Here is a 16,155-nt window from a genome sequence, read left to right on the forward strand (position 1 = left end):
GTGGAGCATATCCAACCAGGTCCTCGACCTACCTCAGAGGTAACCTTACCCAGGACATGTCCGGCAGGTTGAACAGCAAAATGGCCAACCTGGTTACTCTTGTGATGTCAGTGCTTGCACACTGGCATCACAGGGAAACTCCTGGGTGAAGTGCCTGCCGTGATTGGTGGAGGGGGGGAGAGGGGTTGCTGCCGCAGGGCCTGGGGTTGGGGGGTGGGGAGGTCGCTGTCACAAGGGAGAGAGGGGGGGGCCACAATCGGGGAGAGTGAGGTTGCTGCCACGGAGGGGGGGGGAAGAGGTCGATGTTGTGGGGGGGGGGGAGAGGAGAGGGGTCAGGGGGGCGACTGACAGCTGGTTGGATTTTCACCTTGGAGTACTGAATACATTCTTGATATAAATTTGGGTGTGTTTCCCAGTCGAAGCAACCCCTCAACCTCGTTGTAGGGCACCCACCTATCCCTTAGAAATGATCTTAATTGGAGGAAACAATGAAAGGTCCCATAAGACAAATCGTATTTACCCTTTAGCTGCTTGAAGGACATAAGCTGTCTTCCCTCGTAGCAGTCCCCTGCTGATGGTAAATCTCCAGAATTTTATTGCCCATATTCATGGGCCTCAATTCAATTTGAGTCAGTGACGCCTTTAGTGATATTTCCACTTTCTTTCTTAATTAAGCTCATCCCAAATTTTAATCAGATGTTTCAGTATGTGGTGATCTGTTTTTTTTGCTATTAATTTGGCATCCCGTTTGTATATGAAATCCTTCGCCATCCTCTCCCCTGTTGCATGCAATCCCATTTGCACCCAGGTGGTGGTTTCCCCTCCTCAAAGAAGGATGCGAGGAACTCGATGAGCTGCTGGATATTATTTCTTAAAGTTACGCAACCTTAGACACCATCCCCCCGCCCAAGCTGTAGTCCCGTATCATTTTTATCAAGGTTATTCAGGGTACTTTCCCATTCCAGATGAATTTTCTTATGTTATCATTCAGTGCCTTAAAAAAAGATTGTGGCAATAGAATTGGCAAAGACTGGAAGAGGTATTGGAATCCTGACATCACCTTCATCTTTATCCAGTTCACCCTTCCTATTAAAGTGATGGGAAGATCCCTCCATCTCATTGAGTCGCCCTCAACCTTCTCAAGCATAGTAGGATCCTCCTGGTCCAATCTTGGCAACTCAATCCCCGCCAAGAACTCCTCAATTTTATTTACGTCTCTTGGCGCCTCGGATTTATACAATTTCTCATAATAAGTTTTAAGGATGTCATTTATTTCTCTTGGATTGTATGTTACTGAGCCTGGCCCCGACTGAACTGCATTAATTGTCCTTGCTTGGATCGCAAAAGTGTTTTCTCCTCTCTATATGTTTGGAGAGTGTTGTATTTAATTTTCTTCTTTTCCAATTCCCAACATTTCTCATTCGATCCCAGGTTTTGATATTTTTCCAGTTTTGATATTTTTCCACTTTTGAGATCTCGTGTTCCAATGTCTTCACCTCAGTCAAGTGTTTTCTTTTAATACTTTTTGTATACAGAATTATTTGCCCCCTTAGATAGGTCCTTAATATGTCCCAGATTAAAAAAAAATTATTATTTGAGAGGCAATTTGTTTCACAAAACAAAGCAATTTGTCCCCTTATAAAAGTACAAAAGCCTGGGTTTTTCAACAGTGTAGCATTAAGATGCATCCTATAAGCATTTGTTTTTCCGATATTGTTATTTGCAAGGTCAACGGTAAGAGGTCTGATATTAGCCTTGCTAAATATTCTGGCTCAAGCACTCTGCCTTCCAAACGGCCAGACATCAGAAAATAATCAATTCTGGTGTGAGAGTCATGGGGCTTTGAGTAAAAGGAGTAGTTCCTAGCCTGCAGATTCCTCTGTCTCCATATGTCTATCAAATTTAATTCTTTCCTAAGGCCAGAGTGGTTTTCGCCACCTTGGACCTCGTCAATGTCTTTGCTGTCTTATCTAGGATAGGGTCCATGCAAAAATTTAGATCTCCTCCAATTAATATGTTCTGTTTACCCTCTGCAGCCCCTAGAAAGCCTTCTGCATAAACTGTTCGTGCATAGAGATTTAGCAATGTCCTTGGCTCCGAATATAACTGGTAATACCATTGTATTAGCAAATATTAAGAAAATGGAAATAGACCTAGCTTTGCTGCAAGAAACATATTTAATTGAGAAAGAACATTTGAAGTTAAAGAGAGACTGGCTTGGATATGTACCAGCCTCTTCGTTCAACTCTAAGGCAAGAGGAGTGGCAATTTTGGTGAGAAAAAAAATCTTCTAATTAAAATACAGAATGTGGTAATTGAGCGCCAACTTTACACAATTAGAAGTTAAAGAGGCAATTAGTTCATTACAATGTAATAAAGTGCCAGGAGAAGATGGTTTTCCACCTGAATTTTGTAAAGAATTTAAATATTTGTTGATTCCTATTTTTATGGAAATGCTTCATCAAATATCAGCATCAATTATTCTTCCAGAATAATTTCAACAGCAATAATTACTGTGATACCAATAAGAGATTGAGATCCTTTGAAACCTTCATCATATAAAATGCAGATTATAAGTTTCTTCCTAAAATACTGGCAATACTAACTTACTACCTAAATTAATAAATATGGACCAGGCAGGCTTTGTAAAAAAGACAATCAAAGGACAACGTGGCTAGATTACTTAATATTATACATTTAGTACAGAAAAGAAAAGATTTAAGTGTTGCTGTGGCCTTAGATGTAGAAAAAGCTTTTGATAGATTGGAATGTGACTTTTTGTTTAATGTCTTGGAACAATTTGGGTTTGGTAAAATTTTTATAAATTGGATTAAGGCATTATATAATTATCCTTGAGCCAAAGCTAATGGACAAATAACTACTTCATTCCAATTGGCGAGATCAAGTAGACAAGGATTCTATTTATCCCCACATTTGTTTATACTAGCTATAGAGCCTTAGCAGAAATAATTAGGAGCAATTTAGAAGTTAAGGGATTTAAGATTGGTCCAGAAGAGCATAAAATTATTTTTTTTGCAGATGATGTTTTAATATACTTGACAGAACCTGAGACTTCCTTACAAAAATTACACTTTAATTTGGAAGAATATGGTAAGATTTCTGGTCATGAAATAAATTAGGATAAAAGTTAAATTTTGCCTCTCATCGAGAGAGACTATAGTCATTGTCAAAGGAATATTCAATTTGTGGCCAAAAGATGGGATTAAATATTCAGGGAGTCATGTAGATAATAATCTAAATTGAATTATTTGCTATTAATGAAAAAGGTTGAAAAATATTTTTAAAAATCGGTGACTTTACCTATAATTGGAAAGGTTAATTGTATTAAAATGAATATATTCCCTAAAAATTCAATACCTTTTTCAAACTTTACCTATGTCATTGCCACAAACGTTTTTTTAAGTGACTCAAATGATATTTTACACTTCTTTTTTTGAAGGAGTAGAAAACCGGCGTGGGTTAAAATAGAATGGGATAAAATAGGAGAGAGATTAGCAGAGGAATTATATATAAATGGGATTCAAAATTAATAATTGGTATTAAAGAGACACCATTGTTGAAGCACGATTGTTGTTTGGAATAAGATAAATGACAAAATTGGAACAAAAGGAAGTATATCGTCAATGGACAATTTTTAAAATTACTTGGTATTAAAAATATCAAAGATTGTTATGAACAAAGCCAACTAATGTCATGTGAACAACTGAGGAATAAATATGGAATACCTCGTAATAGTCTTTTTTGTTATTTTCAATTGAGAGCATATTTAAAGGAAAAGTTAGGTCCAGAGTTGTGGGTACCCATTTGTAGTGAGGTAGAAACTCTTATTAGTAGAGGAAATATTAAGAAATTTACTTTTGCAATACATCTATAATTGCAAATAGGAAGTATTAAACAAGGAGTGCATAAATCTAGTCAGAAATGGGAGTTAGATTTTAATGTTACAATTGATGAGCGAAGATTGTCAGATCTTTGTTAAGATGGTATGACAAATACTATTAATGTAAGATATTGATTAGTTCAGTAGATTTTTTTTACATCAGTTATATTTGACATCACAAATATTTAATTGAATGAAATCAGATTTGACAGATCAATGTATTAGATGTGGTGAAGAGATAGGCACTTTTTTGCATTCAAATTGGTCATGTTCCAAGGTAAGACGTTTTTGGGTGGATTTAGGGAACTTTTAGAACAAGTTACAGGCACTGTATTTCCATTAAACCCAGATTTATTCTTATTGGGGAGTATAGAAGGAACAAGACCTAAATTGAAGTTATCAATATATCAAATAAAATTTGTTAAAATAACATTAGCAGTAGCAAGGAAATGTATTGCAGTGACTTGGAAATCAGATTCACATTTAGGTGTGGGAAGATGGAATGCAGAAATTCAAAGCTGTATTCCCTTAAAGAAAATTACATATAATTTGAAAAATAAATATGTTGCATATTTGTGAACTTGGAACCCGTATATGCAAATTATGTATAAATATGTAGAAATGTTCTTCTAACCTTTTTAGACCTGTGTCTTCCTTCTTCCTTAAACAGATTGTATAAACTTTGTTGAAGTGCATTGTGTTCTAGAATGATTCTCCAAGCAATCCATGATACGAACTTTTTATTTTTATTTTATATTACTGTGCAGTATATATTTTTTTGCATATATATATTTTTGGGAGTGAGAGGTTGGGAGAGGGAGGAAAGGGGAGAGGTTATAACCATCATGTAATGAATGAAATTCTCCTCAATTTAAACATTAATTTTGTATAATGGTTTACTAATTACTTGTAAGGAAAAATTTTAAATAAAATATTTTTAAAAATATGTATTTAATAACTGTTTCAAATGCATTAACACCTTCTCAAGAAGGATTGAAAATGGTGTTAAATGTTTTCTATTCAGTATCTTTAGAGTGCCAAGGCCCAGGCCTCTCTCCCTCTCACAGATCTTCAATTTTCGCTGCTTAAATGTTGTTTTTCTTAACTTTCCTTTCCAATCTGCACAATTTCTCACTTTCTCCATTTTACTGATCTTTGCTCGTGTGTATAATCAATCTATATTCCTTTTTCATCTCCTGTTGTCCTCTTCATAAATACTGATCTATTTTCTATCAGTAAATTCACCAGCTCTTCCTTTGGAGCCTTCAAGCAAGTTATTTATTTAAATTGTAAAATGATGAGGCCTCAGCACATCCCTGTGGTACACGACACATTCCATCTTGTCAACTACTGAGAACAAAAGGTTTGTGTGTGTCCTATAAAGCAGACAATCTTTTATCAATGCAAATATATTATGCTTTACAACATGAACCTTTATTTTTCTCAATAAACTTTGATGAGGCATCTTCTGGAATACCTTCTGAATATTGAAGTAAAATATGTGTTCTACTACTACATGCTACTTCTTCAATAAACTATTCTAAATTGTTCAAATATGATTTCCCTTTCAAAATCATGTTCACATTTCCCAATTGCCTTGAATTTTTCTGTGTCCACTAATGCCTAATAATATTTTTAACAGTTTACTTATGACAGATGTTTATCTGGCTTGATTTTCTGGTTTAAATTTTTTTTTAATGAATGCATTACCTTTGCTGTTTTCCTATTTAATGGGCACATTGCAGATCTTTGGAGTATTCAAAGGACATCATTTAAAATCCTGTTAAGACTTTCATGATGAATGGGTGGTGACACAGCAAAACAGGGTGATGAAGAAGACACTTGCCTTCATTAGGTCAGAGAACTGAATGCAGGAGAAGATATGCTATGTTACAATTGTAAAAGATGTTGATGAGACCACATTTGGAATATTATGCACTGTTGTGGTCACCCAGATATAGGAAAGGTATCATTAAGCTGGAAAAGATGCAGAAAGGATTCACAAGAATGTTACTGAATCTGGTAGGCTGGAATTATAAGGAGACGTTGGATTGGCTGGGAGCTCTCCCAGGTGTAGAGGAGGCTGTTGGAAGATATTGTTGATTTTATAAAATCATGAGGGCAATAGTCACCGGCTTTTTCCCAGGATAGGGAATCTAAAGTCCCTTTCACACCACAAAGTACATGTGGGTTGAACCGGCCAATTTAGTAAGTCCGTATTGGATAATCTGGCAGTGTGAAAGGTCCCAATGGGCAAGGCGAGTAAAATTCAAACAGGCTCTGACTCTTGGTGTCAGGATCCAGCCAAGTTAACTCGTTATTTCATTCCGTGGTGGGGTGAATGGTCTACTCGACTCACCGGGTACCCCTCTATGCTTACTTCAGTCTGGCAGTTATAGTTCATGCTCTGACAGCCCCAGTGGCTGCACAGTTTTATGTCACACCACAGCTGGCCACAGACTGACAGCCCCGCTGACTTGCACAGTTTTATTTCACAGCGTGGTCAGCTGCGTTCTAACTGCCCTGGCGGCTGGATTCTGACAGCCCCGCTAACGGAACAATTTTATTTCACAGCGCAGCTGGAGGGGCTGTCAGATCGTGGCCGGCCGCACTGTCAAATAGGACGGTGTAGTCAGTGGGGCTGTCAGAGCTCCATACGTAATACATTACTCGCGATGTCAACACTGGAGGTGGGCCTCCCCTTAAAATCCCAGGCTCCTGATGTACTCAGTAAACCATGGTGCAATGGGAAAGGCTCCCTGGTGCAGCATACCTGGTAAGTTTTCTCGCTTCCTAGGAGGGTTGGTAGTGTGAAGGGGTCTTGTCCACAGGGTGTAGATTTCAGGTGAAAGGGGAAAGGTTTTAAAGAGACCTGAGAGGAACCTTCTGCAATCAGAGGGTGGTGGGTATGTGGAATGAGCTGCCTGAAGTCGTGGAGGAGGAGAGTGCAAGTATAAAGTTTAAAAGATATTGATAGGAAAGGTTCAGGGGCTCCAATTAGATGTGGTTGTACATTTGATGCAATGGTTTTTTATTTATTACATTTTGAGAATTTACTCTCATTTACACATGTTAGCATAGAAGCTGCTGTGATGGCTGCCAATTCCAGTTTCATTGGAAAGATACCTTCCTCTAATATTTCTCCTTTCACTTCTGTTACTCCCTTTAAAATGAGAGTTATTTCAAACATTATTATCTGAAAATTATTTGGACTCAAACAGTTTTTAAGATTAACCATGATAACCTTGTAAAATTTATGTAATTAATTCCATGTGAATATGAATAAGGCTTAAAATCGGAATCCAATTATTTGCATTGAGTAGTATTTTTCTGTTTCCAGGCTACCTGCTACTACAACCTTGAGATGCGTGTGAGTGTAGCAGTGTTCAGCAGTTGTATTTTAAATAATTAAAAGAGGAAGTACTCTTCCAGTAGTATAATGAGTGTGGGATAGCTCTTCTTCCAGAGAGGTTTCTGAAGAGTTGCTGCCCTTCTCACTTGCCGTTATTGATTCAGAAGCAGCTCTTTGGGTGAACTCTTGTATCTGGGTTTTTTGTTGACAGTAGAATGAAGTGTTCATTAAACTAAGCAAAACTTGGGAACACCACCAAACATTTCCATTTATTCCATTTGCTCTTCAGATTGACTTGGGAAGCATCCACAAACAATGTTGCACCCCAGGAACAGTCAACCATACTTAAGAGGTGGAAGCAATGCTTAGAGCTTCACATTGGGTTACACTGCCCTTCAATGTGGACATAAAGAACAGTAACACGTTTGCATATGGTCTAAAATGATGGCTCTTTGCCAGCACTGCTACTAGTATAAATGTGGGGTGAGTGGGGGAGCAGAGACATGGTCTTTCAAGCTCCTCTGTGGGGTCCCCCTGCCTGTCCGTTCGCAAGGGTTGAAGTTGTCAGTGGAACTGGGCTGGTGGCAGTTTTGTGCCTGGGCCCCTTTTTTTCAGGTATGAAACGTTGGCTGCCCTTTACTGTTCTTCCAGTGGATGCTGCGTAACCTGCTGGGTTTCACCAAGTTTGTGTGTGTTGTGTCCGACTACTAGAAACAACAGCTTGAAGCATTGATCGTCAAAAGATTTTAAATATATTATCGGTGTGTATTTCTGATATAATCCCTTCATTTTGTGATACATTTATTGGATTATCAGAAAAAGGTTACCATCGCCCGTGAGCGCCCCTAAGGACGATTATAGCCGCATCCTGGGTGAATTCCTGGCTCTCCTCTGACCGCAGTTCACTTCAACCACGCCACAGCATGGGGTGCTACACCACATTCCGACCCAGGACCCCCCCCCCCCCGCTCCACGCCAAAGACAGGAGGCTTCCCCCAGACAAACTGCAGTTGGCCAAAGAGGAATTTTCCCGGATGCAAGAGTCGGGCATAGACGGCAGGTACAGTCCGTGTGTCTCGAGTCGGACAGTTTGGAAGGCCCGGGTGTTCACTAGGCATTTGGCTTTGATGTCTACCAGCGCATGAAGGAAATCAGCGCTGAGGAGCGATGTGATCACAAGCAGCTAGAGTGAAATTCCACTGGAACTTCTCGTTGCCGAGCTGAATCTGCATGTTGCGCATACTGAAATTTTGATGGTGGTGGTGTTCACCACCCGGAGCGTGGGACCTCATGGTCGCGTTCATGTCTCCAGTGCAGTTGGCAGGATGACACTGAGTTCGGCACCTGTGTCGACCAGGAACCATCGGCCACTCGCTCTACCCGTGACGTACAGAAGACTATTGATGTGGCCAGCTGTCGCAGCCATTAGTGGCAGCTGGCCTGGCCATTTTTCAGAAGTGAGCAGGGTTGCCTGCATTTATGTGCCTGTGCCCCCCAGCATTGATGATAAAAGCACTAGGTGGTGTTTGGTGCCTTGCGCAGTTGTGCCCAATTGGAGTTGGGGGCACAACACCTGATTCATGGCTGACTTGTTTTTGTGTTTTGTGCACCACAGGACATCTGCTCTGGCCGCGATCTTGCGTGGGTCCGAAAAATCCTCGTCTGCTAATGGTAGCTGGATATCATCTGACATCTGCTCCAGGAAGGCCTGCTCAAACATGAGGCATGTCCTGTGGCCCTCTGCCAGTGCGAGCATTTCATCCATGAGGGCAGATGGTGCTCTGTCTTCCAGGCCATCTAGGTGCATGAGCCTGGTGGTGCGCTGGTGCCTGGACAGGCCGAAAGTACATAGGAGGAGCTTCTTGAGAGCCGAGCATTTACCTTCCTCTGGGGGGTCGTGAATCAGGTCGTCCACTCTGGCTGTGGTCTCTTGGTCGAGGGTGCTGACGACGTGGAAAAACATAGTCGAGTGGAGGTGATCTGCTGGAGGTGGAATGGTGCTTCCACTTGCCCGAACCAAGTGCATGGGCGAAGCCTCCAGAAAGGCGACATTTTCATTGCCACTGTGTTAACTGCTGCAGTGTCCATAGTACAGAGTACAGAATTGTCTGGGCTCGTCGTGGTCACCAATTATAGCGGTAGCTATGAAGTGGAAATGAGAACAAAAGCCACGATCTGGAGTCAGTTTTGTTTCCAACTGTTTTATTCAAAAAGCCTGCGCTGCGCCTTATAATGCGGTCATCAAGTCCCGCCCCTGCATCGGCTGTGATGTGACGACGCAGCCGAGAGCGCGTGCGCTGTCCCTCTGGCCACGAGGGAGCCCAAACCTGGCGGCGCCATCTTGATGCGGCTGCTCTGTTGCCGTGGTCGTCACAATGCGGAGCCGGTTTGCCTGCGTCGCGATGTGCGCCGCCACTCGTGTGACACTAAACTGAATCTTGAAATCTGATGTGAGCTGGCAACTGAAATTGTAAACCCTTTATGGCACAGAACATTTAAATGAGGATGAGAAAATTGAATCATAAACTTGTAGAATTTAGTTTTATTGAACTTCTCCACTTAAATAATCTATCTGAATTTTCCTATTTCTCTTTCAAATCCAGTTGCTTGAAATCAGGACTGGGGATGGAGATTCCAATGTAGCTCAGGATATTTTAGATGGTACTTTAACATCCAAACAATTAAGAGATGAAGCTATTATGTAACCATTAATTTTAATATAAAAAACATTAGAATATTCTCTATCTATGGGTTAACTCCACTTATTTTTTTACTGCAACACATATTTTTGTTTCGAAGTATCACTGACCGAGATTGCCATCATTATTTCTCTCTCCATAGATGATACTGCTGAATATTCCTCCTATTTTCTATTTTTATTTCAGATCTCCATCATCTCTTTCTTGTACTTTTGCCATTGATATTATTGATTAAATATTAAATACACTGTTATTGAATATTTTGCTTTGTGATAAAAATTATGTTTTAAAATTTCACTTCAATGATTATTCAGTTATCTTTGACATTAATTATTACCTGCTATTTAAAATTTAACATGCACTTGTATTAAATTTTAGCACGGTACAAGTCAGTTGGTTTTGAGTATGGAATTTGCAATGAATTCCCTACTTCCAATTTTAGGAAGTATTTAGGAACCACTAATGAAATAATTATTCAAAGCAGTTGAATTAGGATTAAAAAAAAACAATAAATTGCAAAATGCCACCCATCTTTCTGCCAAGAAAATAATCTACTGTGTTGAATAGAAATGATCACATGTTAAATGGTAAGTCGAGCTCATTCACTATCATCCTTCCATCCCTCACCGTATAAACCTTTGCCTCCACCTCATTTCCAAATGGCTTTTCCTTACCCACGCTCATGAACACGTTTTAGCCTCTCAAGTTCATGCACACTTTACCCAAAACCTTGTTTGAATCAGGTTCCTGTTCACGGAACAATGCTGCTGAAGGCCACTGATAACATTGCATGTAATTGTGATAAGGATATTTGGAATAGGAATGTAAATATTGGAAGCAGCAGAGCAGATAGCATTTGTGAAAGAGAAATAGAGTTAACCTTTTTGTCAGAAAGGAGGAAAACAGGAAACATCAGTTTCAAGTTGCTGAACACCATCCTTTCAGCCTTTTCACTGTACACAGTATGCAAACAGTCTTTCAAGTGAAAAGCAGCTCTTCCATTTTGGTGAAGTGCATTCTCTGTTCACAATGTGGCCTCCACTGTATTGGAAAAACCCAAATATAGACTAGATAATGACTTTGCATAATACTTGGGTTTAGCTGAGAGGCGCAAGAAACTGCACATCCACCAACAGACTGTTGTCTGAGCTCCTCCCACCGCCTCTTCTTCCCCCTGCCTTTTTATTCAGGAGCCTGCTTGCTTTTTGCTCATACCTTGATGAAGGACTGTGGCTCAAAACCTTGGATACATATCTTTGTCACCTATGCAGGACCTGCTGAGTTGTTCCAGCACTTTTGTGTATTTACTTTCTTTGGCTTGGCTTCGCGGACGAAGATTTATGGAGGGGGTAAAAAGTCCACGTCAGCTGCAGGCTCGTTTGTGGCTGACAAGTCCGATGCGGGACAGGCAGACACGATTGCAGCGGTTGCAGGGGAAAATTGGTTGGTTGGGGTTGGGTGTTGGGTTTTTCCTCCTTTGCCTTTTGTCAGTGAGGTGGGCTCTGCGGTCTTCTTCAAAGGAGGTTGCTGCCCGCCAAACTGTGAGGCGCCGAGATGCACGGTTTGAGGCGTTATCAGCCCACTGGCGGTGGTCAATGTGGCAGGCACCAAGAGATTTCTTTAGGCAGTCCTTGTACCTTTTCTTTGGTGCACCTCTGTCACGGTGGCCAGTGGAGAGCTCGCCATATAACACGATCTTGGGAAGGCGATGGTCCTCCATTCTGGAGACGTGACCCATCCAGCGCAGCTGGATCTTCAGCAGCGTGGACTCGATGCTGTCGACCTCTGCCATCTCGAGTACTTCGACGTTAGGGATGTAAGCGCTCCAATGGATGTTGAGGATGGAGCGGAGACAACGCTGGTGGAAGCGTTATAGGAGCCGTAGGTGGTGCCGGTAGAGGACCCATGATTCGGAGCCGAAAAGGAGTGTGGGTATGACAACGGCTCTGTATACGCTTATCTTTGTGAGGTTTTTCAGTTGGTTGTTTTTCCAGACTCTTTTGTGTAGTCTTCCAAAGGCGCTATTTGCCTTGGCGAGTCTGTTGTCTATCTCATTGTCGATCCTTGCATCTGATGAAATGGTGCAGCCGAGATAGGTAAACTGGTTGACCGTTTTGAGTTTTGTGTGCCCGATGGAGATGTGGGGGGGCTGGTAATCATGGTGGGGAGCTGGCTGATGGAGGACCTCAGTTTTCTTCAGGCTGACTTCCAGGCCAAACATTTTGGCAGTTTCCGCAAAGCAGGACGTCAAGCGCTGAAGAGCTGGCTCTGAATGGGCAACTAAAGCGGCATCGTCTGCAAAGAGTAGTTCACGGACAAGTTTCTCTTGTGTCTTGGTGTGAGCTTGCAGGCGCCTCAGATTGAAGAGACTGCCATCCGTGCGGTACCGGATGTAAACAGCGTCTTCATTGTTGGGGTCTTTCATGGCTTGGTTCAGCATCATGCTGAAGAAGATTGAAAAGAGGGTTGGTGCCAGAACACAGCCTTGCTTCACGCCATTGTTAATGGAGAAGGGTTCAGAGAGCTCATTGCTGTATCTGACCCGACCTTGTTGGTTTTCGTGCAGTTGGATAATCACAGCATTTGCAGACTTTCTTGAATCACTCCAATCTGTAATACTGGAATCTTGAGCTAACAAGATACTGGCTGTACTCAGTGGGACAGACTGCATTTGGCCCCTATTCCTCTAATCTAAAACCTTTTAGTTTCTTGTAGCTTTCTAAATGTCACAAATGTCCCTCTTTCTCCCATTTCCTCTGGCAGCTCCTTTCATTTGCACACCACCCTCTGTGTGAAGTGGGTGCCCTCAGGCCTCTGTTATATCCCCTTTCATTCTGCTCTAGTTTTAGATTGCCCTATCCTGGGAAAAGGCTATGATTATCTTCAAGATTTTATAAACCTTTATGAGGTTCCACCTCAGCCTCCTGCACTCCAGCGAGAAAAGTCCTCACTGATCTAACTTCTTCTTATAATTCAAGCCTAACATTCCCAGTAACATCCTTGTGAATTTTTTTGCTCCTTTTCCTGCTTAATGCTATCTATCCAATAGCTGGTTGACCGGCAAATCGTCTTCTACAGTTTTAACCTGCTATCTCTGATCTTGTACTCAAGCTCTGACTGAGGAAGGCAAGTATGTCAAATGCCTTTTTCACCACCCTCCCCATTTGCATTACCATTTTCATGGATCTATGTCCTTGTACCTCCCTCCACCAGTTTTTTTGTTGTATGATTTACCATGTAAGTCCTGTCCTAGTTTAGTGCACAAAAAAGCAGTATCTCTCACTTTTCTGGTTAAATTCTATTTGCAATTCATTGGTCCAGCTTCCCAGTTCATCTAGATCCTGTTGTAATCTCAGTTAACTTTCTTCACTGTCCATTAATTCCTTTCAGAGTCCAACAATACATTGAGTATTAGTCTATGCAAATGCATCACCTTGTATTTTTCACATTTAAATTTCATTTGACCTTGGTCTGTCCATTTTACCAACTGTAAGGTAAAACATCATGAGATGGGAATGTGTAAGGAGTTACCCTGTGCAGGGCTGTAACAAGAAGGGGAGGTGTCCTTGTACTCCTGTTAGATAAAACATCATGAGATGGGAATGTGTAAGGAGTTACCCTGTACAGGGCTGTAACAAGATGTGAATGCATCCTTGTACTTACAAGATAAGAGAGACATTGATGGATTGAGAGGCAGGAAGCTAGCAGGGAAAGGATAGCAACAGTTTTAGTCATTGGACAAGTAATGATATGATGATGTTCTAAGCACGTATCCAAGGGTATAAAAAATCACCATTTTGCTGATAACGGCAGAATGCATTCTCCGACTAACATTGTTAGTCGCAAGTGTTACAATCCGATAATAAAGAACAAAGAACCCTGATTTCGACTCAGTCTGGTGTTTGTCTCACTCATTCATGAACAAAGCAGACCTAACACAACTCATCTATATTGTTCTATTGCTGAAGTTCCCTCAGTGCTGGTCAAGAAGCTACAAACTCTAGGCTTCTGTACTCCTCTCTGCCACTGAATCCTTGACTTTCTCATCGGAAGACCACAGTCAGTACAAATTGGAAATAATATCTCCTCCTCACTGATCATCAACACAGGCGCACCCCAAAGATGTGTAATTAGTCCACTGCTTTACTCGTTATATATCCATAACTGTGTAGCCAGGCACAATTCCTTTTTTCATATATATATATACATATATATATATCTATTTTTTTTTAAACCATGTTAAACCCATATTTGCCAAATTAATCTAGATCAAAAAGAATTGATAAAAAGAAAACAAACAAAAAACCCCCTAAAATCTAAATGTAATCTATCTCCTCCCTCTAATCAAGGTAACCTTGTGCCAGGCACAATTCTAGTGCTAACTACAAGTTTGCCCAATGATATCACAGTGGTCGGCAAAATCACAAATGGCAATGAGGAAGTGTCTAGGAGGGAGATAGATCAGCTCGTTGAATGGTTTAACGACAACAACCTTGCACTTAACGTCAGCAAAACCAAGGACACGATTGTGGACTCCAAGAGGAAGTCAGTGGGACATAACCCAGTCCACATAAAGGGGTCAGTAGTAGAGAGGGTCAAGAACTTCAAATTCCTGGGAATCGGCATTTCCAAGGATCTGTCTTGGAACTTCTGTGTTGATACAATTACAAAGGAGAAGATTTGGTATGTAACTGAAAACTCCCGTAAACTTCTATAAGTGTACCGTGGAGAACATTCTGGTTGGTTGCATGACTGCCTGGTATGGACGTGCCAACTCTCAGGACAAAAATGAACCCCAGAGGGTTGTTAACTTGGTCTGTGACATTACAGGCACCAGACCTCACTCCATCGAGGACATCTACATGAGGCGGTGTCTGAAAAAAAAGTAGCCTCTATCCTCAAAGACCCCCCACCACCCAGGCCACACCCTGTTCACTCTGCTACCATTGGGGAAAAGGTACAGGAGTCTAAAGACGAGCACTCAGCGCTCAAGGACAGCTTCTTCCCCGCTGCCATCACATTCCTGAATAATCAATGAACCAAAGATGCTGCCTGACTTTTCCTGTTATTATTTTTTATATGGTCGTGTTGTAAGATGGTTCTAATCTGAATGTTTGCTCTATGACGCTGTTGCAAACCCCGAATTTCATGACTTCTTCATGTCAAAAAATTCTGATTCTAATTCTGACTACGATCAACACTACCACCAATTTTCACCTTACTTGTGAACTTACTCAACATACCACTTCTTTAATGTCTACAACAAACAGTAGGAGATCCAGCACTGATCCCTGTGGTAAATAGGTCACAGGCCTTCAACTTACTAAAACAATCTGCTTCCTGTCACCGACAATTTTGGATGCCCTTTGCCATATTTCCCAGGATTCCTGGGGTGACTCTCCCTTGTGTGGCATTGTGAAAGGCTTTGCATAAATCCGGGCAGTGTTGTGCTGAGGCTGTGTTTCTCGACTGCTCTGACAATCTGCCACAGAAAGCAAAGTTGATTTTCTTTGGCATGGGCCAAAGCTTGTGAGCCTTTTCTTATGAAAGCTATTGATATTCAAAGTCTTTTAAAACCTGCTAAAGTTGATGTAAATACATTTTTAAAAAGTTAACATAGAAACATAAATGTACTTAAAAATAATAAAAACATTGCACTAAAATAAAATAAAGACTACAATATATATTTATTCCCCATTCTCCTGCTTGAGAATCTACATATTCCATGGCCAAATTTGACCTAGCAGGAGATCAGAGAGTCATCTTTTCCCTGCCAGGTATTGGAGAACCTCTGAAGACTGGGTCTACCAGTGGAGCAAAGTGATAGATTCAGGGGCCTAGAGTGTCATAGTAAGCCTTTCTCTAGTGGCATGCATTCTGGTAACTGACAGTTTTCCCAACCAGGTCATATTTAAAAGTAATTCAATGGAGAAAGTGAAGAGTTCAGTATTTTAAAATGTTTGTGTTTGATGTGTCTAGGCTCGCGATGGGATGAAATGCATCTTGGATTCCTACGACAATGAATTGGTGGCCAATTATTCGCCACAGCTGAGCCGCCGGGTTCGTGAAGCGGAGAACATGACTCAGGATCTGCAGGCCCACATCTCTGAACTGGAGGTAGGCAACCACTGGCACATTCTCCCTATAACTTGCAATGGTTTCCACTGGTGCTTCAGTTTCATGCCACCCTCCCAAACATATAG

At 41.2% G+C, this 16,155-nt stretch overlaps 1 protein-coding gene across 10 annotated transcripts in view; it reads left to right on the top strand.

Annotated features, from left to right (window-relative positions):
- mad1l1 (mitotic arrest deficient 1 like 1) overlaps positions 1-16,155 on the top strand; it is a 1,066,498-nt gene that overhangs the window by 296,640 nt on the left and 753,703 nt on the right. For all 10 annotated transcript variants that reach the window (XM_069928298.1, XM_069928297.1, XM_069928299.1 and 7 more), the window contains exon 13: positions 15,932-16,069. In XM_069928298.1, coding sequence (XP_069784399.1) covers positions 15,932-16,069 — 138 coding nt within the window. The remainder of the gene's footprint in view (positions 1-15,931; positions 16,070-16,155) is intronic.

Source organism: Narcine bancroftii, chromosome 3 (assembly GCF_036971445.1).
Source record: "Narcine bancroftii isolate sNarBan1 chromosome 3, sNarBan1.hap1, whole genome shotgun sequence".
NCBI lineage: Eukaryota > Metazoa > Chordata > Chondrichthyes > Torpediniformes > Narcinidae > Narcine > Narcine bancroftii.